This window comes from Eriocheir sinensis, chromosome 7, assembly GCF_024679095.1.
Source record: "Eriocheir sinensis breed Jianghai 21 chromosome 7, ASM2467909v1, whole genome shotgun sequence".
Classification (NCBI taxonomy): domain Eukaryota; kingdom Metazoa; phylum Arthropoda; class Malacostraca; order Decapoda; family Varunidae; genus Eriocheir; species Eriocheir sinensis.
This window is the reverse complement of record NC_066515.1, coordinates 19,326,879-19,351,002: the sequence shown is the minus strand read 5'-3', so window position 1 is coordinate 19,351,002 and position 24,124 is coordinate 19,326,879. Positions and strand designations below refer to the sequence as shown.

Sequence of the window (24,124 nt, the reverse complement as noted above, 5' to 3'; positions counted from 1 at the left end):
ACTATAGGCCTACTCACACTACGATAGCTTGATTCACACTACTATTGGTACACTTCCGCTACACTTACACTACGGATACTAAACTCACACTACGATTAAGACATTTACTATAGGCCTACTCACACTACGAAAGCTTGATTCACACTACTATTGGTACACTTCCGCAACACTTACACTACGGATACTAAACTCACACTACGATTAAGACACTTACTATAGGCCTACTCACACTACGAAAGCTTGATTCACACTAATATTGATACACCTCAGCTACACTTATACTACGGATACTAAACTCACACTACGATTGACACTTACTATAGGCCTACTCACACTACGATAGCTTGATTCACACTACTATTGGTACACTTCCGCTACACTTACACTACGCATACTATACTCACACTACGACTAAGATACACACACTACACGCATACTAAACTCGCAGTACCTTCACACTACACTCCTCATAGACACACTACGTCCACTCTACACTCACACTACGATCACCAAACTCATACTGCGTTAAGATTGCACCCCCCCCCACACACACACACATACATACTATCCTCACACTACACACCCACAGAGTCATCCTCCCCTCACACACTCACACTCACACACTCACACACACTCACCACACTTCCCCGTGGCGTGCGAGGATAGGAAGTCCTCACTGAACTTGTAGCTCGGAGTGTCCCCCGCGAGGCTGCCCCCATCGGCGTTGTATTCCACGTAAGGTTCGCCGCTGAAGGGGTCGCTGAAGAAGAGGGGGAAGCGTTACTGGTGGTGGTGGTGGTAGTGGTGGTTGTAATGGTGGTAGTGATGTTGTTGTTGTTGTTGTTATTTCTATTATTATTATTATTATTGCTGTTGGGATTATTATTGTTATTTTTATTATTATTATTATTATTATTATTATTATTATTATTATTATTATTATTATTATTATTATTATTATTATTATTATTATTATTATTATTGTTGTTGTTGTTGTTGTTGTTGTTGTTGTTGTTGTTGTTGTTGTTGTTGTTGTTGTTGTTGTTGTTGTTCTCTCTCTCTCTCTCTCTCTCTCTCTCTCTCTCTCTCTCTCTCTCTCTCTCTCTCTCGAAGTCAACACGGACTGGCAGAAACGAAGTCGGGAAAGGAAAAAAGTACTTGTTCAATTCACATTTTTTTTTCACGAATTAAACCGTTTGTCTGAGAGAGAGAGAGAGAGAGAGAGAGAGAGACGAATTGTGAGTTAATTGTGGCACTCCGTTCTCGTTTATCACAGAAGACGTGGAGAGAAGGGAGGATAATGGAGGGGGAGGGACGGAGAAGAGGAGAGAAAGGAGAGAAAGGAGAAGAGAAGAATGGAAACAGGAGGAAAGAAGAAAGAATGGATGAGGGGGGGACCAAGAAGAAGAGGAAAAGGAGGAAAAACTAATAAAAAAGTGAGAGAGAAAAGAAAATACGAGGAAGAGAAAATGGAAGAAAGGGAGACGAGAAAAAAAGGACAGAAAGGAGGAAAGAAATAAGAGACGAGGAAAAGGGAAGGGAAGGGAAGGGAAGGGAAGGGACAGAATGAAGAACAGAGGACATAAAGTAGGAAAGAAGAAAGAAAGGAAGGAAGGGGAAGGAAAAGTGGAAATGGAGGGAAGGGAAGAGACAGAATGAAGAAGAGAGGACATAAAAGTAGGAAAGAAGAAAGAAAGGAAGGAAGGGAAAGGGAAGAAGGGCGAGAAAATGTAAACGGGAGGGGAGTGGGAATAAAAAGAGGGAGGGAGAAAGGAGGAGAGAAAAAAGAATGGAGGGAAATAGAACGGAAAGGAAAGGGAGGAACTGGAAACGAGAAGAAATAGAGAAAGGAGGAAAGAAAAAAAGAAGGAAAAAAAGGAAATGAAGACTAAGAGAGAGAAAGGAGAAGAAAAAAAAGGTATGAAAGGGAAAGGAAGAGAAAGGAGGAAAAGAAAGTGGAACAGAGAGAAAGAAATAACAGAGGGATGAATGGACGAGACGAAGGAATAAGAAAAACAATGAAAAAGAAAAGAAAGAAAAAGAACAAATAAAGTAAGTGTAGAAAGAGAGAGAGAAAGAGATGAATGGATAAGAAAAAGAAGTAAAGAAAATAATTAAAAAGAAATGAAAAAATAAGGAAGGTGTTAGAAAGAGAGAAACACATACTCCTCCTCCTCCTCCTCCTCCTCCTCTTCCTCCTCCTCCTCCTCCTCTTCCTCCTCCTCTTGTTAGCCCTCTCATTGCCTTCCACTCACCATTTGTCACCTGCCTCACTTAATCATCCCTACCTGACCTCACCTGACCCTCCTCCTCCTCCTCCTCCTCCTCCTCTTCCTCCTCCTCCTCCTTCCTCTGCCCTTCCTCCCTTTCCCTTCTCCTCTTGTCAAGTCTTTCATCTTTTTTTTCTTTTCTTTTCTCCCTTTCACACCCTCATCCTTTTTTATTTCCTATTCTTCTATTTTTCTCCTTCCTCCTCCTTCCTTCTCCTCCTTTCTTTCCCTTTTTCTTATCTTTTCTCGTTTCTTCTTTCCCCTCATCCCCTTCCCTTTCCTCTCCCTCTTTCTCCTCTTTTCTCCTTCCTTTCTTCTTCCTATCTCCTTTTATTCCCTTCTCATCCTGTTCTCTCTTTCATCTTCTTTCCTTCTCTTCATCCATATTTTCCCTTTTCTTCTTTTTTCTCTTCCCTTCTTTTCTTTTTCCCTCCTTCTTCCTTCCCTCCTTCCACTCCTTTTCTTTAGTCTCCTCCATCCTTTTTCTCTCTCCTTTATCTTTTCCCTTCTTCCCTCCATTCCTTCCTTCATTTCTTTCCTCTTCCACATTCTAAGTTTCTCCAATCCATTACTATCTTCTCTCCTCCACTTTCCTCCTTTCTCTCCAACACACCTCTCCTCCTCCTCCTCCTCCTCCTCCTCCTCCTCCTCTTCCTCTTCTCATTTCTCTCCAGTTTATCTTCCTTCTAATCCCCTTCCTCTTCTTCCCTCTCCTTTCCTCCTCTCTTCTCTAATTCCTTCCTTCTCTCCCTCTCATATAATATCTTCTTCCCCTTATCTTCCAATACCTCCTCCTCCTCCTCCTCCTCCTCCTCCTCCTTCTCCTCCTCCTCCTCCTCCTCCTCTTGACATCCATTTTCCTTTTCAAATGATTGCTCCTCTTCCTCCACCTCTTCCTGCTCCTCCTCCTCCTCCTCTTAAATAACCTCCTCCTCCATCCTTTCCCTTACCAGAAACTCATCTTTCCTCTTCCTCTTCCTCTTCCATATATCACCACACCTCTTCCTCTTCCCATAACAATAATAATAATAATAATAATAATAATAATAATAATAATAATAATAATAATAATAATAATAATAATAATAATAATAATAATAATAATAATAATAATAATAATAATAATAATAATAAGGACGATTGGAAAGGAGGAGCAAAGGAAGGAAGGAAACAACTGGAGGAGAGGAGAGAAGAGAGAGGGAGAGGGAGGAAGGGAGAGAGGGAAGGAGGGAGAGGCGTCAAGATAAATAGAATGGAGGGAGATAAGGACGGAGGAAGGAAGGGAGGGAGAGGAGGGAGAGGGAGGGAGGGAAGGAGAGAGAGATTCGGTCAGTCTTATAAATATAGGGTGAGAGAGAGAGGGAGAGAAGACCGCAGGGAGAGTAAAGAAAACAAATCACGAAACTCTCTCCCTTTCTCTCCCTCTCTCCCTTCCTCCCTCCCTCCCTCCCTTCCCTACCAGTCTGTCTTCATTTCTCTCTTTCTCACTCTCCTTTCACAGTTTTTCTCTCTCTCTCTCTCTCTCTCTCTCTCTCTCTCTCTCTCTCTCTCTCTCTCTCTCTCTCTCTCTCTCTCTCTCTCTCTCTCTCTCTCTCTCTCTCTCTCTCTCTCTCTCTCTCTCTCTCTCTCTCTCTCCTCTCCTCTCTTCTTTCCTCTCCTCTCTTCCTTTTTTTCTTTTCCAATCTCCTTTCACTCTCTTTCCTCTACTTATTCCTCTCTCCCTCTCTCCCTCCCTCCTCCTCCTCTTCCTCCTCATTTCTCTCCTTCTCACCCTCTCCTTTCACCTTTCCTCACGCCTCCTTTCTCTCCTTCACTCCTCCTCTTCCTCATTCTGTCACTTCTCTTCCGCTCACCTCCCACACTACTTATTCTTCTCCTCCTCCTCCTCCTCCTCCTCCTCCTCCTCCTCCTCTTCCTTCTCCCTCCCTTTCCTATTCATTTATTCACTCGCCTCGTCTCCTCACGTCGCGGAGAAAATGGAGAGGAAGAAGAAGGAAGGAAGAAGAGGAAAGAGTTGGGAATATTTGATAGAGAGAGAGAGAGAGAGAGAGAGAGAGAGAGAGAGAGAGAGAGAGAGTAAAGAACGTAAATATATAGAAGAAATGAGAGAAAATATGAAAGTAAGGAAATGGGAGATGGAGAAGAACGAGAAGAAAGGAAGAAAGGGAAAGAGTTGGAAATATTTGATAGATGGAAAGAAAGAAACAAAGGAAGAAGGAAAAAGAAAGAGAGAAAGAAAGAAAGAATTGGAGAATGGAGAATGAGGAGAACGAAAGAAAAGACAGCTAAAAATAGAGTTGAAAAGAGAAATAGAAAACAGAAATTAAAAGGGAAAGGAGAAAGAAAGAAAGGAAATGGGAGATGGCGAAACGAGAAGAAGAAAAAAAAGGAAAAAAGAAAGACCTGATAATACATAACAGATAAAAATAGAAAAAAAACAGTGAAAAAAACAAAGAAAAGAAAGAAAATGTGATTGTGAGTTAGTAAAAAGTAAGAAAAATAAAAGGAATTGATAAAGGAGGGAATAGCTAAATAGATAAATAATAGATTGTTCCCTGAGGTCAGTTTATGAATGAAGGAAAAAAAAGAGAGATTCATTTACCTGCAAACATTATCGTAAAGGACTTCGAGTTTGGAAAAGCGAGCAAACGAGGAATGGAACTGTTCATGTTTGATTGTTAATTGTTTTAGTCTGTCTGTCTGTCTGTCTCTCTCTCTCTCTCTCTCTCTCTCTCTCTCTCTCTCTCTCTCTCTCTCTCTCTCTCTCTCTAAAGATCAATAGCTTGCCAACTTTCCGTCATAGCTCTCTCTCTCTCTCTCTCTCTCTCCCTCTCTCGCCCTCTCTCTCTCTCTTCCTCTCTATCTCTCTCTCTCTCTCTCTCTCTCTCTCTCTCTCTCTCTCTCTCTCTCTCTCTCTCTCTCTCTCTCTCTCTCTCTCTCTCTCTCTCTCTCATCCGTAACGCTTTTCTCCCATTTTCTTTTTCTATTCCTTGCTATATTTTATCTTCCTTTCTCATTCCTTCCATTTCTGACCCTTTTTCACCTTCTTCTTCATTTCCTCTCTAATCTTATTCCTTTTCCCTATTATCATCCATGTCTCACCTCTATATTCTTTTCCTTTTTCGTCTTTTGTCATCCCTTTCCCTTCATTAACCTTTCCTTTCCTTCTTTTCACATCTCTCTTCCATCATTTTCCTTCATTTTCCTTTCCTACCTCTCTTCTCATACCTCTCTTACACGTTTTCCTTGCCTTACCTTTTCTCCCCATCTCCTTACACCGTCACATTCCTTTCCCTTTCCCTCAATTACCTGAGACCTAATTCAAAACACCTGTCACACCTTTCCCTTTCCTTACCTTTCATCTCCCTATCTCTTCAAACATTCCTTACACCTTTGCCTCCCTTTATCTTTCCTCTCCATCTCCACTCACCTTTCCCTTTCCTTCCATTACCTGAGATTTAAATTAAACACCTGTCACACCTTTCCCTTTCCATCTCTCCCTCTTAGCAAACCTTCCTTACCTTTCCGTTCCATCTACACTCACCTTTCCCTTTCCTTCCATTACCTGAGACCTAATTCAAAACACCTGTCGCTTTTTTTCTCACCTGAGGTCCCCGTCCATCATCTGGTCGTACTCTTGGTCGGAGGGTGACTTGAGGTTTCTGCTCCTGGGGTCGTACTGGGGTCGTCTCATAAGGAGCAGACGCGGCATGACGTGAATAAACACTCTCTTCACCCAGGGGGACATTTTGTGGGTGGAGGGTGACCTGGGGGAGAGAGGAGAGGTGTGAGGGAGGTGGGTGAGAGGGTGAGGCTGGGGGAAGAAAAGGAGAGATAGGGAGAAAGGGAAGAGATAAGGAAAAGAGATATATAAAGGAGAAGGGAGAGAACTGACGAGGAGAAAAGAGGAAGAGGTAGGGAGGAGAAGAGAAGGAGAGATAGGGAGAAAAGAAGAGAAGAAAAGGTAAATTGTGGAGGGTAAAAGAGAAACAGATAGGGAGAAGAGAATGAGAGAAGGAGGAAGAGAGGGAAGGGAAGGAGGTATGAGGGAGAAAAGAAGGAGAATTGGAGAAGAGATGGAGAAAAATAGGAGAAAAGGAAGAGAAAGGAGTAATGAGAAAAGAGAAAGGAGAGGAATGATGGGGGATGGGAAAGGAATGAAGAAGGAAGGAAAAGAAAGAAATAATGGAAGGTAGAAAATAAAGTCATAAAAAAGGGAGGAAACGGAATAGAAAGAAAAGTATAAAAATGGGGAAGAAATTAGAAAGAGGTAACGGGGAAAATAAAGAATAATGGCTTTTAAATTGGGCTAATAAGACACACACACACACACACACACACACACACACACACACACACACACACACACACACACACACACACACACAAAATGAAAAAAAAACGAAAATGAAAAAAAAATAAACACAATAAAATGAGAAAAATATGATTACCGTTTTCTGTGTCCCGCGAGATCCGGCTTTTAGCGTCTGCCTCTCTCTCTTATGTTCGTTCATTGGGCGCGTTTGCTGCAATGTGTTTTGTTCACTTTTACTTAGTTTAGTTTCAATTATCTTCGAGTTTGTACCGGTTTGTGTTGAAGTTGTTTTATTTTTTCTTTACTTTTTGGGGAATATTTTTCGTGTCTGTTTTTTTTGTCTTGTTTGTGGTTTGATTATTTTTGTTTGTTATTTTTTGTTTTAATGGTTTTTCTTACTGTTTTTTTTTATTCTCCCTCGTTTGTGGTTTGATGTGTTTTTTTTTTTTTTGTTATTTTTGGTCTTAATGTATTTTTTTAATGTTTTTTTCTTTTTGTGATTTTTTTTTGGGGGGGGGGTTAATATTTTTTAACGTTTTTTTCTCTCGTTTCTGGTTTAATTTATATCATTTTGTTATTTATGGTCTTCATGTTTTTTTTTACTATTTTTTTCTCTCTCCTTTGTGGTCTATTTTTTTGTTTGTTTTTTTGTTATTTTGGGTTTTAATGTTTTTTTACTGTTTTTTTTCTCTCGTTTGTGGTTTAATTTTTGTTTAGTTTTTTGTTATTTTTGGTTATAATGTTTTTTTACTAAGTTTTTTACTCTCGTTTGTGGTTTGATGGTTTTTATTTGTTATTATTAATTTTGTCTTGTTTTTTTTTTTACTCTACTTTTCTTTGTCTTCGTTTTAATCACATTTTTTTTATCAGGTTCATTTTTTTACATTTTTATTACAAGTTCATTTTTGGTTGTGATTTTGTCTACTTCGAATTTTTTGTGGATTTGTTTTATAGACTTTCGTTGCTTTCATTCTACGTTTCCTTCTTTTTTTTTCTACTCACTTGACGAAAAGCAACTCCTTTGAAGTCGACGTTGAGATCTATAATTAATAGCAAGCAATACTCATTACACACACACCTGCACCCTTAATTAACCCACCTGGCGTGACGTAACACACCTGAAGGCAACGTTGAGAGCCTTATTAGCAATCACACATGACACCTGAATGAATCTAATTTCACTGGATGTTGATTACCTAATTAAGTAGTCCCTGTCACCTCAAAATTTATACCTGGCCCTTTAATTAATCACCGTAAATAGACGTTGATGCCTAATTCTGTATTCCCGGTCACCTTATAAACACCTGACGCCTTCAATTAACCCACCTTCAAAAGACGTCAGGTATCTAATTAACCGATTCTCGTGTCTTTAATCATACCTGGGCCCTTAATGAACCCACCTGGTGAAATATAGCTCACCTGAAATCGATATTAAGAACCTTATTTAGCTCACCAAACACACCTGCTATAGACCTTAAAGGAACCTAATATCCAATACCCGTCACCTGTAAGCAATCACACACACATATATACCTCCTTTTTTAACCTTATTACCAAACACCTGTCCTTTTTAATTATGCCACCTGCTATCGACTTAAAGCTACCTAAGAACCAATACTTGTCACCTATAAATAATCACACATATCTACCACCTTATTCAACCTCACCTGCATAATTTTAGCTCACCTGAAGTTGATATTAGGTACCTCATTAGCCTTTCCAATCACACTAATGAACGTCGTACCTAGTGATTAACCAGACCCAATCACGTTATAAATCATTCATACCACTTTAATGACCTCACCTGACCTCACATAACACACCTGAGGTCGAAGTTGAGTACCAAATAAGCCTTACCAATCACACCTGACTTCTAAATTATTTACCTAACAACCAGAACCTGCCACCTACCACCTTATTTAACCTCACCTGCCGAATTTTAGCTCACCTGAAGTTGATATCGAGCACCTCATTAGCCTTTCCAATCGCACTAATGAACGTCCAATCATCTTATAAATCGCTCATGCCACGTTATTGACCTCGCCTGGCCTCACGTAACACACCTGAGATCGAAGTTGAGTACCTGACCCTCCTAATTAACTGACGTACACGATACACAATTACCTTTTAAATCACACATACGAACTTACTTAACCTTATTAGCAAGCACATTTGCCTCCTAAATTAGCTTACCTGCAATAGACGTCGTACCTAGCAATTAACCTGTCCAAAACACCTTAATCACCTCACCTGGCGACACATAACACACCTGAGATGCACGCTGAGTACCTTATAAGCCTTAGCAAGAACACATGCTCTCTAAAATACCTCACCTGCAGAAGATGCAAAGGACCTAATTAACCAGTCCCAACACCTTAATCACCTCACCTGGCGTCACATTACACACCTGAAATGCAAGTTGAGTACCTTATAAACCTTATCAAGCACACTTACCCTAAAAAAATATGTCACCTGCGGAAGATGAAAAGGACCTAATTAACCAGTCCCAACACCTTAATGACCTTACCTGGCGTCACATAACACACCTGAAATGCACGTCGAGTACCTTATAAGCCTTACCAATCACGCCTTCCTAAAATATCTCACCTGTAAAAGACGTAAAGGACCTAATTAACCGGTCCCAACACCTTAATTACCTCACCTGGCGTCACATAACACACCTGAAATGCACGTTGAGTACCTTATAAACCTTACCGAGCACACCTACTCTCTAAGTCTACTTACCTGCAAAAGACGTGGAGCCCCTAATTAGCCAGCATCATTTACCTTAATCACCTCACCTGGCATAACACATCACACCTGAAATACACGTTGAATACCTTATAAGCCTTACCAATCACACCTTCCTAAAATATCTCACCTGTAGAAGACGTAGAGCACCTAATTAACCAGTCCCAAACGTCTTAATCACCTCACCTGGTCTCACGTAACACACCTGAAATGCACGTTGAGGACCCCGACGGTGACGCAGATGGAGAGGGTGACGAGGATCATGGTGAAGAGCAGGTACTTGCCGAGCAGCGGGACGGCGAGGGAGGTGGGGGGGATGATCTCAGCCAGCAGGAGGAAGAACACGGTGAGGGACAGCAGGATGGAAATACAGAGAGTAACCTGAGGGGTGGCCGAGGGTCAGACGCGTGTATAGGTGGTGTAGATGAGGTGCGGAAGGGTGTAGGGGGTGAAGATGACTGGTGCGGTGTGTAGGGGTGCAGCGAAGCATGTGAGGGGTGTACGAGGATGGGACTTGTGTGGGGAGGTGTAGATGGGGTGTGTAGTGGGTAGGGAAGGTGTAGATGGGGTGTGATTGGGTATTGCGGGAGTGTACTGGGGTGTGACCTACAGAGGTGGGCAATTGCGGTACTTAGTTTGGTAGTGCGGTAGTACCACATCACAAAAAAAGTACCGCACTACGGCAAAATTTCTGAAAATACCGCACCACCGCGGACCGCACTAAAAAATCCTGTGGTACTTTTTTGAGGTACTTTAAAAACTACCGAAGACGACATTTGCAGCGCGGCGTGCTCACAGAAATGTGTTTTTACAGTAAATCGGACTCAATCAGTCAATCGGTATCAGTCATTTTGACTTTTCAGTTATTGTTCAAAATTAAATACTAAATAGACAGACTAAACTACTACACTGCAAGTCTTCTTTAACCCGCGCGGTGCCGGCCATTTCAACCCCGGACCCGTCCGTGGTGCCGGCCGATTTTTCATTGTACTGTTTTAAGCATGTTTCCTTTGTCTGGATAGCCAGGATAGGCACTGAAGTATTTTTTATTTTGACTACCACTACCGCAGTACCGCTCACCGCGTACCGCACTGGGAAAGAAAAAAATGGGACCGCACTACTCCGGAAAAAGTACCGCACTACCGCAACCGCACTACTGATTTTTCAGTACCGCGCCCACCTCTGGTGAGCTAGTGTGGCTGTGTGTGGTTACGTCTGTGGTGAGGGTGTGTGGTGTTTGGTGCAGTTTAAACGGGTAAGGGAAGGGAGGACAAGGGTGTGAAAGAAATAAGGGAAGAGAATGTAAGGAGAAAAAAATTGTTGGAAAATAAGTGTAGAGGAAAGAGAAGACAAATAGGTGTGGAGGAAAGCAGAGGAAAGTGTAGAAAAAGATAGGTCTGGAAAAGGTGAGGAGTGTGGGGTGGATCAGAGTGTGAAATCGATAAGGGAAGAGAAAAAACGGGTGGAAAGGAAATCTGTATCGCCTGTTAAACAATTCCCTTTCTCCATCTCCCCAAGAAAGCCAGTTTTCCACATTTTCTTTACAGTGGATAAAGGAAGAGAAAAAAAAATGTGTCGCGTGGTGGCAAATCCCTTTTTTGCAATCCAAACCAAATCAATTTTTCTACTATATTCCAACCCTGTTTTCCCTTTAACTTTAACTCGTTGCCAAAAGGAAAAAGGAAAGACAAAAGGGTGTTTCAAAAATATGTTTAACGTTGTAGCAAATCCCTTTCCTGCTATTCCCATCAAAGCCATTTTTTCCACCATTTTCCAACCCTTTTTTTCCCTTTAACTCGTCGCCATAGGGAAAGGATGAAGAGGGAAGAGTGGATAAAGTTGTAAAGTGAATAAGGAAAGAAAAAAGTGTGTTTCAAAAATATGTTTAACGTGGTAGCAAATCCCTTTCTTGCTGTTCCCATCAAAGCCATTTTTTCCACCATTTTCCGACTTCTTTTTCCCTTTAACTCGTCGCCAAAGGGAACGCACTGACTGGTGGATAAAGTTGTAAAGTGAATAAGGAAAGAAAAAAGTGCGTTTCAAAAATATGTTTAACGTGGTAGCAAATCCCTTTCCTGCTGTTCCCATCAAAGCCATTTTTTCCACAATTTTCCAATCCTTTTTGCCCTTTAACTCGTCGCCAAAGGGAACGGGTGAGGGGAGCAGGGTGGATAAGGTTACAAAGTGGATATAGGAAAGAGAAAAAGGGTGTTTCAAAAATATGTTTAACGTGGTAGCAAGTCCCTTTCCTGCTGTTCCCATCAAAGCCATTTTTTCCACCATTTTCCAACCCTTTTTGCCCTTTAACTCGCCGCCAAAGGGAACGTACTGACTGGTGGATAAAGTTGTAAAGTGAATAAGGAAAGAAAAAAGTGTGTTTCAGAAATATGTTTAACGTGTTCAGCTAATCCCTTTTTTCCAATCCCCACCAAACCCATTTTTTCCGCTATTTCCAACTATTTTTTTCTCATAATCTACCGGCAAAGGGGAAATTAAAAAGAAGAAAAAAAGATAACAAAAAGTAGGAAAGAGGAAAAGAAGGAAATATGTGGGGTGTGTAAAGCAATCCCAATTCTCTCTAACACCAACTCCTATTTTTTCACTTTTCTTTCTTCTCTATTTTGTAATCTCTTTTTTTCACTTTAAGCCATTCATTTTTTCCCCTTTTTTCTTATTTATCTTCTGTATTTTTCTTTTTTTTTCACTTCAAGGTATTATTTTTTTCCCCTTATCTTTCTTCTCTATTCTTTACTTTTCTTGATTTCACTTCAAGCCATTCAGTTTTACCACTTTTCATATTTCTCTTCTGGTCTGTCTCTTTCTCTCCTCTTCACTCCACTTTCTCTCCTCTCATCTCCTTCCCCTCCTCTTTTCTCCCTTTCAAGCCTGTTTCCTTCATTCCCCTCTCTCCCTCTTCACTCTTTTTCCTCCCCACTCCCTTCCTTTTCTTACTCCCCTCCACACCTTTCTTTATCTCTCCCTTTCTTATTCTCTCACTTTCCTCCCCTCTTCTCTCGTCATTTTCCTTTCAAACATTTATTTTTTCCACTTTTATCCAACCATTTTCTTTCCCTCAAATTAACCACAAAAACAAGGAAAATTTAAAACCATAGAAAGAAGAATAAAAAAAGATGCAGGAGAGAGAAAATCTGAGGAAATCTGGAAAATCAGTGTCGTTGAAGAGGAGGAGGAGGAAGAGGAGGAGGAGGAGGAGGAGGAGGAGGAGGAGGAGGAGGAGGAGAATCGAGTCCCCTACCGCGTGTTGGCGTGTGTGAGGATTAAACTCTTGATCCTTTAGGCGTGGGAACGAGGAGGAGGAGGAGGAGGAGGAGGAGGGAGGAGAGTAAAGAGGGAAGATAGAAAGGGTGGGAGGGTAAGCGGGATGGCTTAGAGGGGAGGGAGAAGGAGAGAGAAATATGATAAACAACAACAAATAGAGAGAAAGAGGAAGAGAAGGAGAGAAAAAAGAGACTAGCGACGAAGGGAAGAAAAGGAGATAAAGAGAAAAAAAGGAAGAACTGGAGGTAAAAGAGAAGGAGGGAAAAACGAATGATGAAGGGAAAGAGAGAGAAGGAAATGAAGAGTGAGAATAGAATGAAAGGAAGAGAAAGAGAAGGAGACGATTAAAGAGAGAAAGGAAGGGAGAGAAAGGAAAAGGAGGGATGGAGAGAGAAAAGGGAAAACTAGAGAAAGAGAGGAAGAAGCGAAGGAGAAAAGGGAAAATGAAAAAAAGGGAGAGGACGAAAGAGAGAAAGGAAAGGGAAAGCAATAGGAAAAGAGAGGAAGAAGCGAAGGAGAAAAGGGAAAAGGAGAGGAAGAAGAGAAGGAAAATAGGGAAAAGGGAAAATAATGGAATGATGTATGTGAAAAGGGAGAGAAAGGGAGATAAAAAGGGAAAGGAAATGGGAGATAAAAAAAAGGAGTCTTGATGTTCTCTTTAAACGCTATCAACCTTACGATCTCTCCCTCTCTCTATCTCTTTATCTCTATCTCTCTCCATCTTTATCTCTCTCTCTTGCCTCCCCGACCTTAAGACCTTTCCTATCACTCCCACGACCTTTATCTCTCTCTCTTTTTCTCCATTTCTTCCTTTTCTCTCTCTATCTCCATTTTTTTCCTATTTTTCTTTCCTCTTCTCTATCAATTGTTTTTCCTTTTTCTTTCTCAATCGTTCTTATCTCCGTAAAAACAAAACCAGATCATATTCCCTTTAGTTTAAGTTCCCTTTTGTAAGCTTCTCTTTAACACAATCTTGTCACCCTTAAACTTTCTCTCTCTCCCTCTCTCTCTCTCTCTTTCCTTTCTTCGCATCTTCCTCTTCCTGTTCCTCTTCTTTTTATTTCTTTGTCTTCTCCTCCATTTTCTTCTCTTTCCTATCAATTAAGTCAACAAGCTCAAGTTTAAGAGTTACGTATTAATTTCAAGGCTTTTGTCTACCTTTCTATTATTAACATTTCCAGGTGTGTTATAAGTCATTAAGGTGTTAGTTCAGTCCACAGGTGTTAAAACTTCATGCAAATTAGTGATGCAATTAAAAAAAGACGTATTTGTAGTTAGTATTGATAATCTTGAGAAGCGATGGCGGGCGGGGAGGAGGGGGAAGAAGAAGAGGAGGAGGAGGAAGGGGAAGAGAAGGAGGGAGGGGAGGAGAGGTGGGCGTGGTCTTGTCATGAGTTCAGGAAGGGAGTGATCACGTGACACCCTTCTCTACCTATGATTGGCTAGCTCGACCTCCAATCAGCTGTCTCGTGTGTGGCTGTGGGTGTGATTGAGGGAGGAAAATGGTGTGTATGTAAGCGTGTATGTATGTATCTGTGTGTGTGTGTGTGTGTAGTTGAATGTGATCGGAGACAGCTAAAGAAAACCAGATGTATGTGTATAAAGTCTATATATGTATCTTTCTATATATCTGTGTATGTGTGTGCGCCTAACCCTCGGCCACCCTCCAGCCAGCTCTCAGTATCCCCATAAAGGTGTCTAATGAGCTGCAGGTGGCCAGGTAAGAACAGAGCCACTACACCTGCGAAGTCAAGATGGTTAGTTATGCACAGGTAAATCTCATTAGTGCTGGAAACGAGAGAGTCAAGTGATTAGTATTGGGAGGAAAACCATTAGTAGGGAGAAAGATAAAGACGACCTTCAGTAAAAAGATTAGGTGATTAGTATCAGTGAGAACACCATTAGTAAGAATAAATATAAGGTAGGGACCAGTTAGTAAGACGAACATCAGTAAAAAATGATTAGGTGATTAGTATCAGTAGGAACACAGTAAGAATCATTAGGCGAGGATTGATTAGTAAGACTGCGTTAGACATGTAATCAGGAACAATGTCTAACTATGAATCCTTAAATCTAACAGGTAAAAAAATAAGCATCACACAGGCACATCATTTTTTACATACCCGAGTTAGAAAAGGAATGAAAATGAGTCTGGATATGAATGAATGAATGAGTTTGTGAGATGTGATGAAGACATGATGACGAGGACAACTAGAGGGATGAATAATAATGTGAAAGGTGTAAATGCAAATATTAGAACCTTACTGAAACACACTGATGAATGATTTGGTATTGTTTCTTTAGATATTACGAGTTTGAGGTGAAAAGAATGCAAATGTTAAAGACTTACCAAAATACAATGATGAGTTTTATATTATGAGTATTTGAGATATAACGAGTTTGACGTGAAAGGAATGCAAATATTAGAAACTTACCAAATACAATGATGAATGTTATATTATGAGTATTTGAGGTATAACGAGTTTGACGTGAAAAGAATGGAAATATTAGAAACTTACCAAAATACAATGATGAGATTTATATTTTGAGTATTTGAGGTATTACGAGTTTGACGTGAAAGGAATGCAAATATTAGAGACTTACCAAAATACAATGATGAATGTTATATCATGAGTATTTGAGGTATTACGAGTTTGAGGTAGAATTGATTAAGTTAACAAGGAGCCATAGATGAATAGTAAATAGTATGGAGGATAATGTTTGAATATAATTATGAATAAGATGAGACTATGAATGAGTATTAGTATTGAGAGATAAACACGAGTGAATACATGGACAGAGAGCCATAGATGAATAGTAAATAGTATGGAGGGTAATGTTTGAATATAATTATGAATAAGATGAGAATATGAATGAGTATTAGTATTGAGAGACAAACACGAGTGAATACATAGACAGGGAGCCATAGATGAATAGTAAATAGTATGGAGAATAATGTTTGAATATAATTATGAATAAGATAAGGATATGAATGAGTAATAGTAATGTGAGATAAACACGAGTGAATACATAGACAGGGAGCCATAGATGAATAATGATGAGAAATATGAATACAGACAAACACACGAAATTATGCATGAATGATAAAATGAATATGATGCAATGAATGAGTAATGTTATTGTAGGGTAAACTGAGTCCATCGTGAAAGAGAACCACAGATGAATAAAATAGAGAAATATGAATACTACCAACACACATACACACACAATTAGGCATGAATGAATATAACGTTATGAATTATGAATGAAATAGTGAGATGAAGGTGAGTAGGTAAATCGTGGAAGAGAGAACCGTAGACAAATAAACAAGTAAAATATGACTCCCAACAAACACACACACAAAAATATACATAAATGTGATATAAAAAAATAGATACAACGACAAGAATGGGTTTTGAATTAGTGAAAGAGTAAGTGAATAAGGAGACGGAGAGAGAGAACCACAGATAAATAAACAAGAAAAATATGACTCCTAACAAACACACACAAAAAAATATGCATAAATGTGATATAAAAAAAAATAGATACAACGCCAAGAATGAGTTTTGAAATAGTGAAAGAATAAGTGAATAAGGAGATAGAGAGAGAGACAGAGAACCACAGATAAACAAACAAGAAAAATATGACTCCTAACAAACACACACAAAAAAAAATATACATGATTGATAAAAATAAATAAACACAAAGCCACAAATGAGTTATAAAATAGTAATACAAATAACCATTGATGAAAAAGAAGAGAAATACCAACACCAACACCAAAAAAAAATATGCTTGAGTGAAATTAAATAAAGCTCAGAAGTTTTGAATGATTAATAAATTTCACGAGGCAAATGTGGTTAGCGTGTTGACAGGGCTCCGCGGATGGAAAATTACACCACCCACCTGTACCTGTCCCCTCCCTACCTGTACCCTTCCCTACCTGGCCGTTAATCAATCACGAGGCAATCAGGTGTGTGTCCCGCGCGCCGAATAAACACGATAACTTATTGACGCCAACCATACGCCTTTCATGAGCCGGTGAATATATATGAATTAAGGGGAGCTTTCCCTTATCATCCATTAATTACAGGTGTGTTTGATTGGCAGGTGTGTGTGGCGGGGGAGGGAAGGGGGGGGATTGTGTTTAAGAGTGTGTGTGTTTGTGTGTGTATGTTTTTTGGGGGTGTTATTTATATGGGTAGGGAGGGGGGGGAGGGTCATGTGTGTGTGTGTGTGTGTGTGTGTGTGTGTGTGTGTGTGTGTGTGTGTGTGTGTGTGTGTGTGTGTGTGTGTGTGTGTGATTGTATTTGTTATTTGATTATACAAGAATGTTTTTTTTCTAAGTTTCCCCTTCTTCCTTTCATTTTCTTTCTTTTCCTTCGTTCCTCTATCTATCTATCCATCTATCTATCTTTATCTATCTCTATCTCTCTTTATCATGTATTTCTCTTACTCATTTTCCCTTACGCAATCTCTTCCCCTTTCCACTTTCATTCTCCTCTTCTCATTTCTTTTCTCCTTCTTTCCTTTCCTCCTTGTCATCTCTCCTTCCCTTCCCTCCAAATCCTTTCCTCCTTATTCTCTTTTTTCTCACTCTTTATTTCCTTCCTCACTCTTCATTTATCTCTCCTCTTCCCCTTTCCTTTCTCATTCTCCTCTCCTCATTTCTTCTTTCTCCTCCTTCCCTTTCCTTCTTCTCATCTCTCCTTCCCTTCATTTCCTTTTTTCTCACTCTTTATCTCCTTCCTCATTCTCCTCCTCCAGTTCTCCTCTTCCCCTTTCCTCTCTCATTCTTCTCTTCTCATTTCTTCTTTCTCCTCCTTCCCTTTCCTCCTTGTCATCTCCCCCTCCCTTCATTCCCTTTTTTTCTCATTCTTTTATTTCCCTTCTTATTCTCCTCATTTAATTATCCTTTTTCCCTTTCTTCTCTCATTCTCCTCTTCTCATTGCTTCTTTCTCCTCCTTCCCTTTCCTTCTTGTCATCTCTCCTTCCCTTCATTCCCTTTTTTCTCACTCTTTATTTTCCTCCTCACTTTCCTCCTCCATTTCTCCCTCGGTTTTTTATCCTGTCTTCCCCTAATCCAATCTCCTTGAAGGCTTCTCCAATCCAATTAGGGTTAAACACATTATCCGGATTCTAATCAAGACGGTTTGTCCAATCACAGAGCCGAAACGAACACCTCTATATCATTTTCCAATCATTCTTCTTCTCCTTCTTCCTCTTCTTCCTCTTCCTTCTCTTCTTTTTCTCCTATTCATAATTCGTTTTAGCATCTCTTAAGTACCTAACAAACTGTCCTGTTCCTCTTCCTCTTTCTCCTCTTCTCCTTCTTCCTCTTCTTTTTCCTCCTCCTCCTCTTCTCCCTTCTTCACAATTCCTTTTTTCATCCATACTCAACCACCTTTTCCTCCTCCTCCTCCTTCTTCCCCTCCCCTTCCCTCTCTTTTCCCTCTTACCCCTCCACTTCCTTTTCCTCCTCCTCCTTCTTCACCTGCTAATTGGGGACTATTGTTACCTGAGGCTTCTACAGGTGGTAAAATTAATGAGACAAATTAGTTTACCGGTCATAACCTTTTTTTTCTCTTTCTGTGTATTTTTTTTATTCACTTAATTTGTCCCTCCCTTCTTCTCTTCCCTCCCTTCTCTACTTTTTTTACTCCTTTCCCCGTCCTCTTCTCTCCCTTCCCCTCCTTTTCTCTCCCTTCTTCTCTTTTCTCCCTTTCCTTCCTGCTCCCTTACTTTTCCTTTCCTTCCCTTCTCTCCTCTTCTCTCCATTTCCTCTCCTCTTATCTCCTTTTCCTCCTATTTCCTCCTTTTCAAGCCTGTTCTATTTATCCTCCTCTTCCCTCTCCTTCTCCTCTTCCTCTTCCTCTCTCCCCTCTCTTTCCTTCCCACTCTCTCCCTTCCTCTCACTCCCCTCCACCCTTTCTTTAACTTTCCCTATCTTATTCCCTCATTCTCCTCCTCTCTCCTCTCTTTTCACTTCTCCTTTTTCTCTTCCTTTTCCTTTCTCTTTTATCCACTTATTTTCCTCCTCCTTTCCTCCTCTCCTTCTCATTCTTCTTTCTTCCCTTCTTTTCCTCTCATTCTTCCCGTAACTTCTTGTCTTCCCCTTTTCCTCTTTCTTTTTTTCCTCTCTTATCCTTCCCTCTCACCTCTCTACTTCACTTTATTCCTCCTCCTCCTCCTCTTCCTCCTCTTCCTCTTCCTCCTCTTTTTTTCTCACCCGTTGCCAGTTCATATTTTTTGGCGTGTATTTATGTTTTGTTTTGCGTAATAAGTTTAATCACAAACGTCAGAATTTGAATTAGTTTGTCTATTGATTCGTTATTCAGTGCGTTTATTACGTTATGCTGTGTGGGTGTTAACAGCGTGGAGTGAAGGGTGTTTAGCGAATTTTGTAATGAGTTTTTCTATGGATTATTTTTTATGGACTATTATGGATTACAGATTATATGGATTTTATGGATTTTTATGGATTGACTCAAAATTTTATGCGTCGTTATTATCATTATCGTCGTTATTATTATTATCATCATTATCAAAGTTATTATTGTTTTCATTTTCAACTCTATTACCGTCCTTTAATCCTCCTTTCTAATTCACTAACTTTTCTTTTATAATTTTCATCCTTTTTTCTAAGTCATATTTCTATAACCATTCACTTTTCCTTACTCACTTTTCTCTGTCTATCTTCTACCTTCCTTTCATCCTCATATTACACACCTTTTCCTCTTCTCATTCCAATTTTCCTAACTTTTCTTATATAATTTTCACCCTTTTTCTAAGTCATATTTCCATAACCTTTCACTTTTCCTTACTCACTCTTCTCTGTTTATCTTCTACCTTCCTTTCAAGCTCATATTACACACCTTTTCCTCTTCTCATTCCAATTTAACTTTTCTAATATAATTTTCACCCTTTTTCTAAGTCATATTTCCACAACCTTTCACTTTTCTTAACTAACTCTTCTCTGTCCACCTTTTAACTTCCTTTCAAGCTCATATTTCACACCTTTTCTTTTTCTCATTTCAATTTTCCTAACTTTTAACTTTCAAATGTTCAGGCTTTACTAATTTTCCCACACCCTTCCTTGTTCAACTCGTATCCCCACAAACTTCCTTCTCTTTCTCATTTCCTTGCAGCCTAAGTTTACGTAACCTAATATTCTCTAAACCGTCTTTCCCTTACTCGTGTCCTCGCACCCTAACCTAACCTAACCTTTCCAGCATCCCTTCCTAATCTTTCTTCTCCTAATCATCCTCTTTCGACTCAACACCTTACACCCTTTATAAATGTCAAAGTAATCTTCTCTTTCTCTCACCTATGGCCTTAAAACTTAACCTAACCTTACTCTTTCCTTCCCTTCCTCTTCCTTCCCCTCCCTCCCTTCCCCCCTCCTCCCTCCCTCCTCTTCCCTCTTCCTCCTCTTCCTTCCTCCTCTTCTCCTCACAACTTCACCTAACCTTACTCTTTCCTTCCCTTCCTCTTCTTTCCCCTCCTCTTCCATCTCTTCCCTCCCCTCCCCTCCCCTCATCTTTCCTTCTCTTCCCTCCCATCTCCTCTTCGTCCTTACCTTCCCCTCCTCTTTTCTCCCTTTTAATCCTGTTTCCTTTCCTTCCCTTCCCAACCTTCCTCTCTCGACTCATCACTTAGTCATTCTCTTCTCTTTTTCTACTCTCTCTCTCTTCCTTTTCCTCTCTCTTATCCACTCACTTTCCTCATTCTCCTTCTCCTGTCCATTCTTAACTCATCTTCCCTTCTCTATTCTCTTTCCACTCCTTCTTCCCTTTACTCCACTTTTTCCTCCCCACTCACTCCCTTCCACTTCCCTCCTCCCTTCCCTGAACTCTCCCTTTCTTACTCCCTTTACAAACGTCACCTTTTCTCCGGAGTCAGACGGGAGGTAGAAAACGAGGACGGTGAGGAAGGAGATGCCCACACAAGGGATGATGAGGTTGACCGTGTAGAAAAGCGTCTTGCGTCTCATGGTCAGGTTGAAGGTGATATCTGTGGACGAGGAAGGTGTTAGAAGGTGTGGGAAGGAGAGAGAGGGTCGGAAGGTGTGAATGGGAGGTGGGAGAGAGAAGAAAAAGGTAAAGAGGTTGGGTAAATAATCGAAAGAGGAGATAAAGAAATGAAAGAAATGTTATATATGTGGAATAGGAACGTGTTAGAAGGTGTGGGAAGGTGAGGGAGGGTCGGAAGGTGAGAATGGGAAGTAGGAGAGAGAAGAAAAAGGTAAAGAGGTTGAGTTTGGGTAAATAATCGAAAGGGGAGATAAAGAAATGAAAGAAAGGTTATATATATATATGGAATAGGAACGTGTTAGAATGTGTTAGAAGGTGATGGAGGGTCGGAAGGTGAGAAAGATAGGGGAGAGAAGGAAAAGGTAAGGAGGAGTTTATGCAAAGAATTAAAAGAAGAGATAACGAAAGGAAAGGGAGGTTGTATATGTGGACGAGGAAGGTGTTAGAAGATATGAGTAGGTGAGGGAGGGATCGAAAGTGAGATGGGAAGAGAAGGAAAAGGTAAAGAGGAGTTTATGCAAAGAATTAAAAGAAGAGATAAAGAATGGAAGGGGAGGTTATACATGTGAAAAAAGGAAGGTGTTAGAAGATGTGAGTATGTGAGGAAGGGGTCGAAAGATGAGATAGGAAGAGGAGGAAGAAAGGAAATAGTGAAGAAAACTATTTGCGGTGAGGAATCAAAGGTTACAGAAAAGAAATGGGAAGTTGCTAGTAAAAGGAAGGAATAGCAAGGTGAGAAGGTGTGATAAGACGATGGAAAGAGAGGGTGGAAAAGTAGAAATATAATTGATGATCGCAAGGTAGTTTTTAAGCAAGGAGATATACAGAAAAGGAAAGAGGCAAAGAGAAGAAGGAAGAAAGATGCAAGAGAAGTTATGTGTGAAGGAAAACGACGTAGAGAGAAGAGGAAAATGGAAGGAGAATAAAATAAGTTTGCAGAAATAGGAAGAAGCCATTTGAAGGGACTGAGAGGAAGGAAGGAATCGAAAACATGAAAGAAAACGGGAAGAAAGGAAACCGAGAGTGTGGGAAATATATTTTAGAGGAAGGAATAAGAAAAAAGAGAAATAGAAGGAGAAGGAAGGAAAGAAGGAAGAACGGAAGGAAGGAGGGATAAAAGACCAAAGAGAGTGAAAAATATAAAAGTTAAAAGAGTGGAAAGCAATTGCAAGTTTGGAAATAGACGAAGAGAAGGAAGAAGATATCAAAGGAAGGAAGGAAGGAAGGAAGAGAGATAGACAGAGAGAGAGAGAGAGAGAGAGAGAGAGAGAGAGAGAGAGAGAGAGAGAGAGAGAGAGAGAGAGAGAGAGAGAGAGAGAGAGAGAGAGAGAGAGAGAGAGAGAGAAAGCTGAGTAAGAGCATTGAAAGTTTGTGAGAGAGAGAGAGAGAGAGAGAGAGAGAGAGAGAGAGAGAGAGAGAGAGAAGAGAGGAAGAAGAGGAAGAGAGAGAGAGAGAGGAGAGAGAGAGAGAGAGAGGAGAGGAGAGAGAGAGAGAGAGAGAGAGAGAGAGAGAGAGAGAGAGAGAGAGAGAGAGAGAGAGAGAGAGAGAGAGAGAGGAGGGGGGTAGGGGGGCTGTTGTTATCTAGCTTGTCTAACCGTGTGTGAAATTGGATTTGTGGCATTAACTCAACAAAGTCATAGAAAACGGGAGTCGGATCTTGACGAAATAAATCCACTAATACTACTACCACTACTACTACTATTACTATTACTACTACTACTGCTACTTCCAATTGGTTCTCACTCTTAACTTTACTTCTATCTTCTCTTACTAAATCTCCTTCATTCATTTCCTTTATTTCTTTCTTCTTATTCTTTTCTTAACTATTACTTCTTCTACTAATACTAATACTAATGATATTTTTAATAGGAGTAATAGTAGTTGTGATTTTTTACTTACTCTGCTCACATGACCTCTTTCCTAGGGTCTTCCAGGTAAAGTAGGTCAGTAAAACACTTAATAAAACATAAAACACACACCTGTCCCACACCTGTCCCACACCTCACCTCTAATCACTTTCTCTCGTTTCCAGGTAAGCTACGTGTATCACCATTTCAATATTCACATCAAAGGACCGACTAATTAACTAAGGTAAGAATAAGCTCTTTCTAAATTCGTGTGGCGCAGGTGTGGCCAAACAGGTAAAACGTTAATTAGCCCCAGGAAGAAAGTCGTAATTGGCTACACCTGGAAAAAGGAAGGACAGGTAGATTAATTAGGGCCATTCAGGACTAATTGATACACCTGACAGTGGAATTAGGTGGGAGGAGGAGGAGGAGGAGGAGGAGGAAGATATGGAGGAGGAGGAGGAGGAGGAGGAGAAGAGGATAAAAGAGAAAAAAGAAAAAAAGGGCAAAAATGTAAAAAGATTGAAATAGGAGAAAAAAACGTGGGAATGAAGAATGTAAAAAAGAAAGACTCATTCAGCTTCAATCCTCCTCCTCCTCTTCCTCCTCCTCCTCCTCCTCCCTCTGAGAAGTACCGCCTCGTGGCAAAGCCGAGTCAGTATTGATTTTGGTACACTCCTCCTCCTCCTCCTTCTCCTCCTCCTCCTGTCCTCTTCCTCCTCCTCTTGCTCCTCCTCCTCCTCCTCCTCCTAATTGTTTGTCATGAGTCTTAAAAATTTTCGCATCTCATTCCCTGGTATGTGTGTGTGTGTGTGTGTGTGTGTGTGTGTGTGTGTGTGTGTGTGTGTGTGTGTGTGTGTGTGTGTATTAGATATGTCCTTACTTCTATACCATCTTTAGTAACACCTATTTAATTCACTTTCTCACAATTATTTCCTAACTTACTCTCCAGCAAAACATTGAAATAGAAACACATAAAAAAAAAATCCAAAAAACATCAATTAAAAACAAGTAAATCTTCCATGTGTGTATATATCAACGTGTGTGTATGTATGTATGAAGATGTAAATGTATGTATCTACCTGTGCATGAGTGTATGTATGCCTGTATGTATGTATGTATTAATGTGTAAAGTAGGAACAAAAAAACACACACAGAATCATTAGAAACATCAACAAAAAACAAATCAATCATCCTTTTGTATTTATCAACGTGTGTGTGTGTGTGTGTGTGTGTGTGTGTGTGTGTGTGTGTGTGTGTGTGTGTATGAAAGATTAGCTAGACTTATTACAGCTAAAGAAACGAAAGATGAATGAAAGGAATAGCGATGAATAGATGAGGGTGAGAAAAACTACATGGGAAAGATGAAAAATGTGTGTGCGTGAATGTATGCAGGTATGTTTTTATGTATACCTGGATAAGGCTCAGGCAGGTCAGGTATATATTCTTGGTTTCTTCTGGCCGGCACCTCAAGAATGTCCCACTCCACCGAAGCGTAGAACTCCCTCAAGTCGATCCCCATGTCCACGATGTTGCTCCCTCTCTTCTGCTTCGAGTGCTTGAGGTCCACCTGGAAGAGCCAATTAGGTTAGGACAGGTGTGAGAGAGAGGGAGAGGAAGGGAGGATG

At 40.3% G+C, this 24,124-nt stretch overlaps 1 protein-coding gene across 4 annotated transcripts in view; it reads right to left on the bottom strand.

Moving 5' to 3' along the window:
- Positions 1-24,124, bottom strand: part of LOC126994259 (acetylcholine receptor subunit beta-like 2) — a 140,126-nt gene that overhangs the window by 22,091 nt on the left and 93,911 nt on the right. For all 4 annotated transcript variants that reach the window (XM_050853544.1, XM_050853550.1, XM_050853556.1 and 1 more), the window contains exons 6-10: positions 23,910-24,066; positions 20,502-20,629; positions 9,542-9,717; positions 5,876-6,037; positions 639-760 (exon numbers count right to left, since the gene is read on the bottom strand). In XM_050853544.1, the coding sequence (XP_050709501.1) occupies positions 639-760; positions 5,876-6,037; positions 9,542-9,717; positions 20,502-20,629; positions 23,910-24,066 (745 nt within the window). The remainder of the gene's footprint in view (positions 1-638; positions 761-5,875; positions 6,038-9,541; positions 9,718-20,501; positions 20,630-23,909; positions 24,067-24,124) is intronic.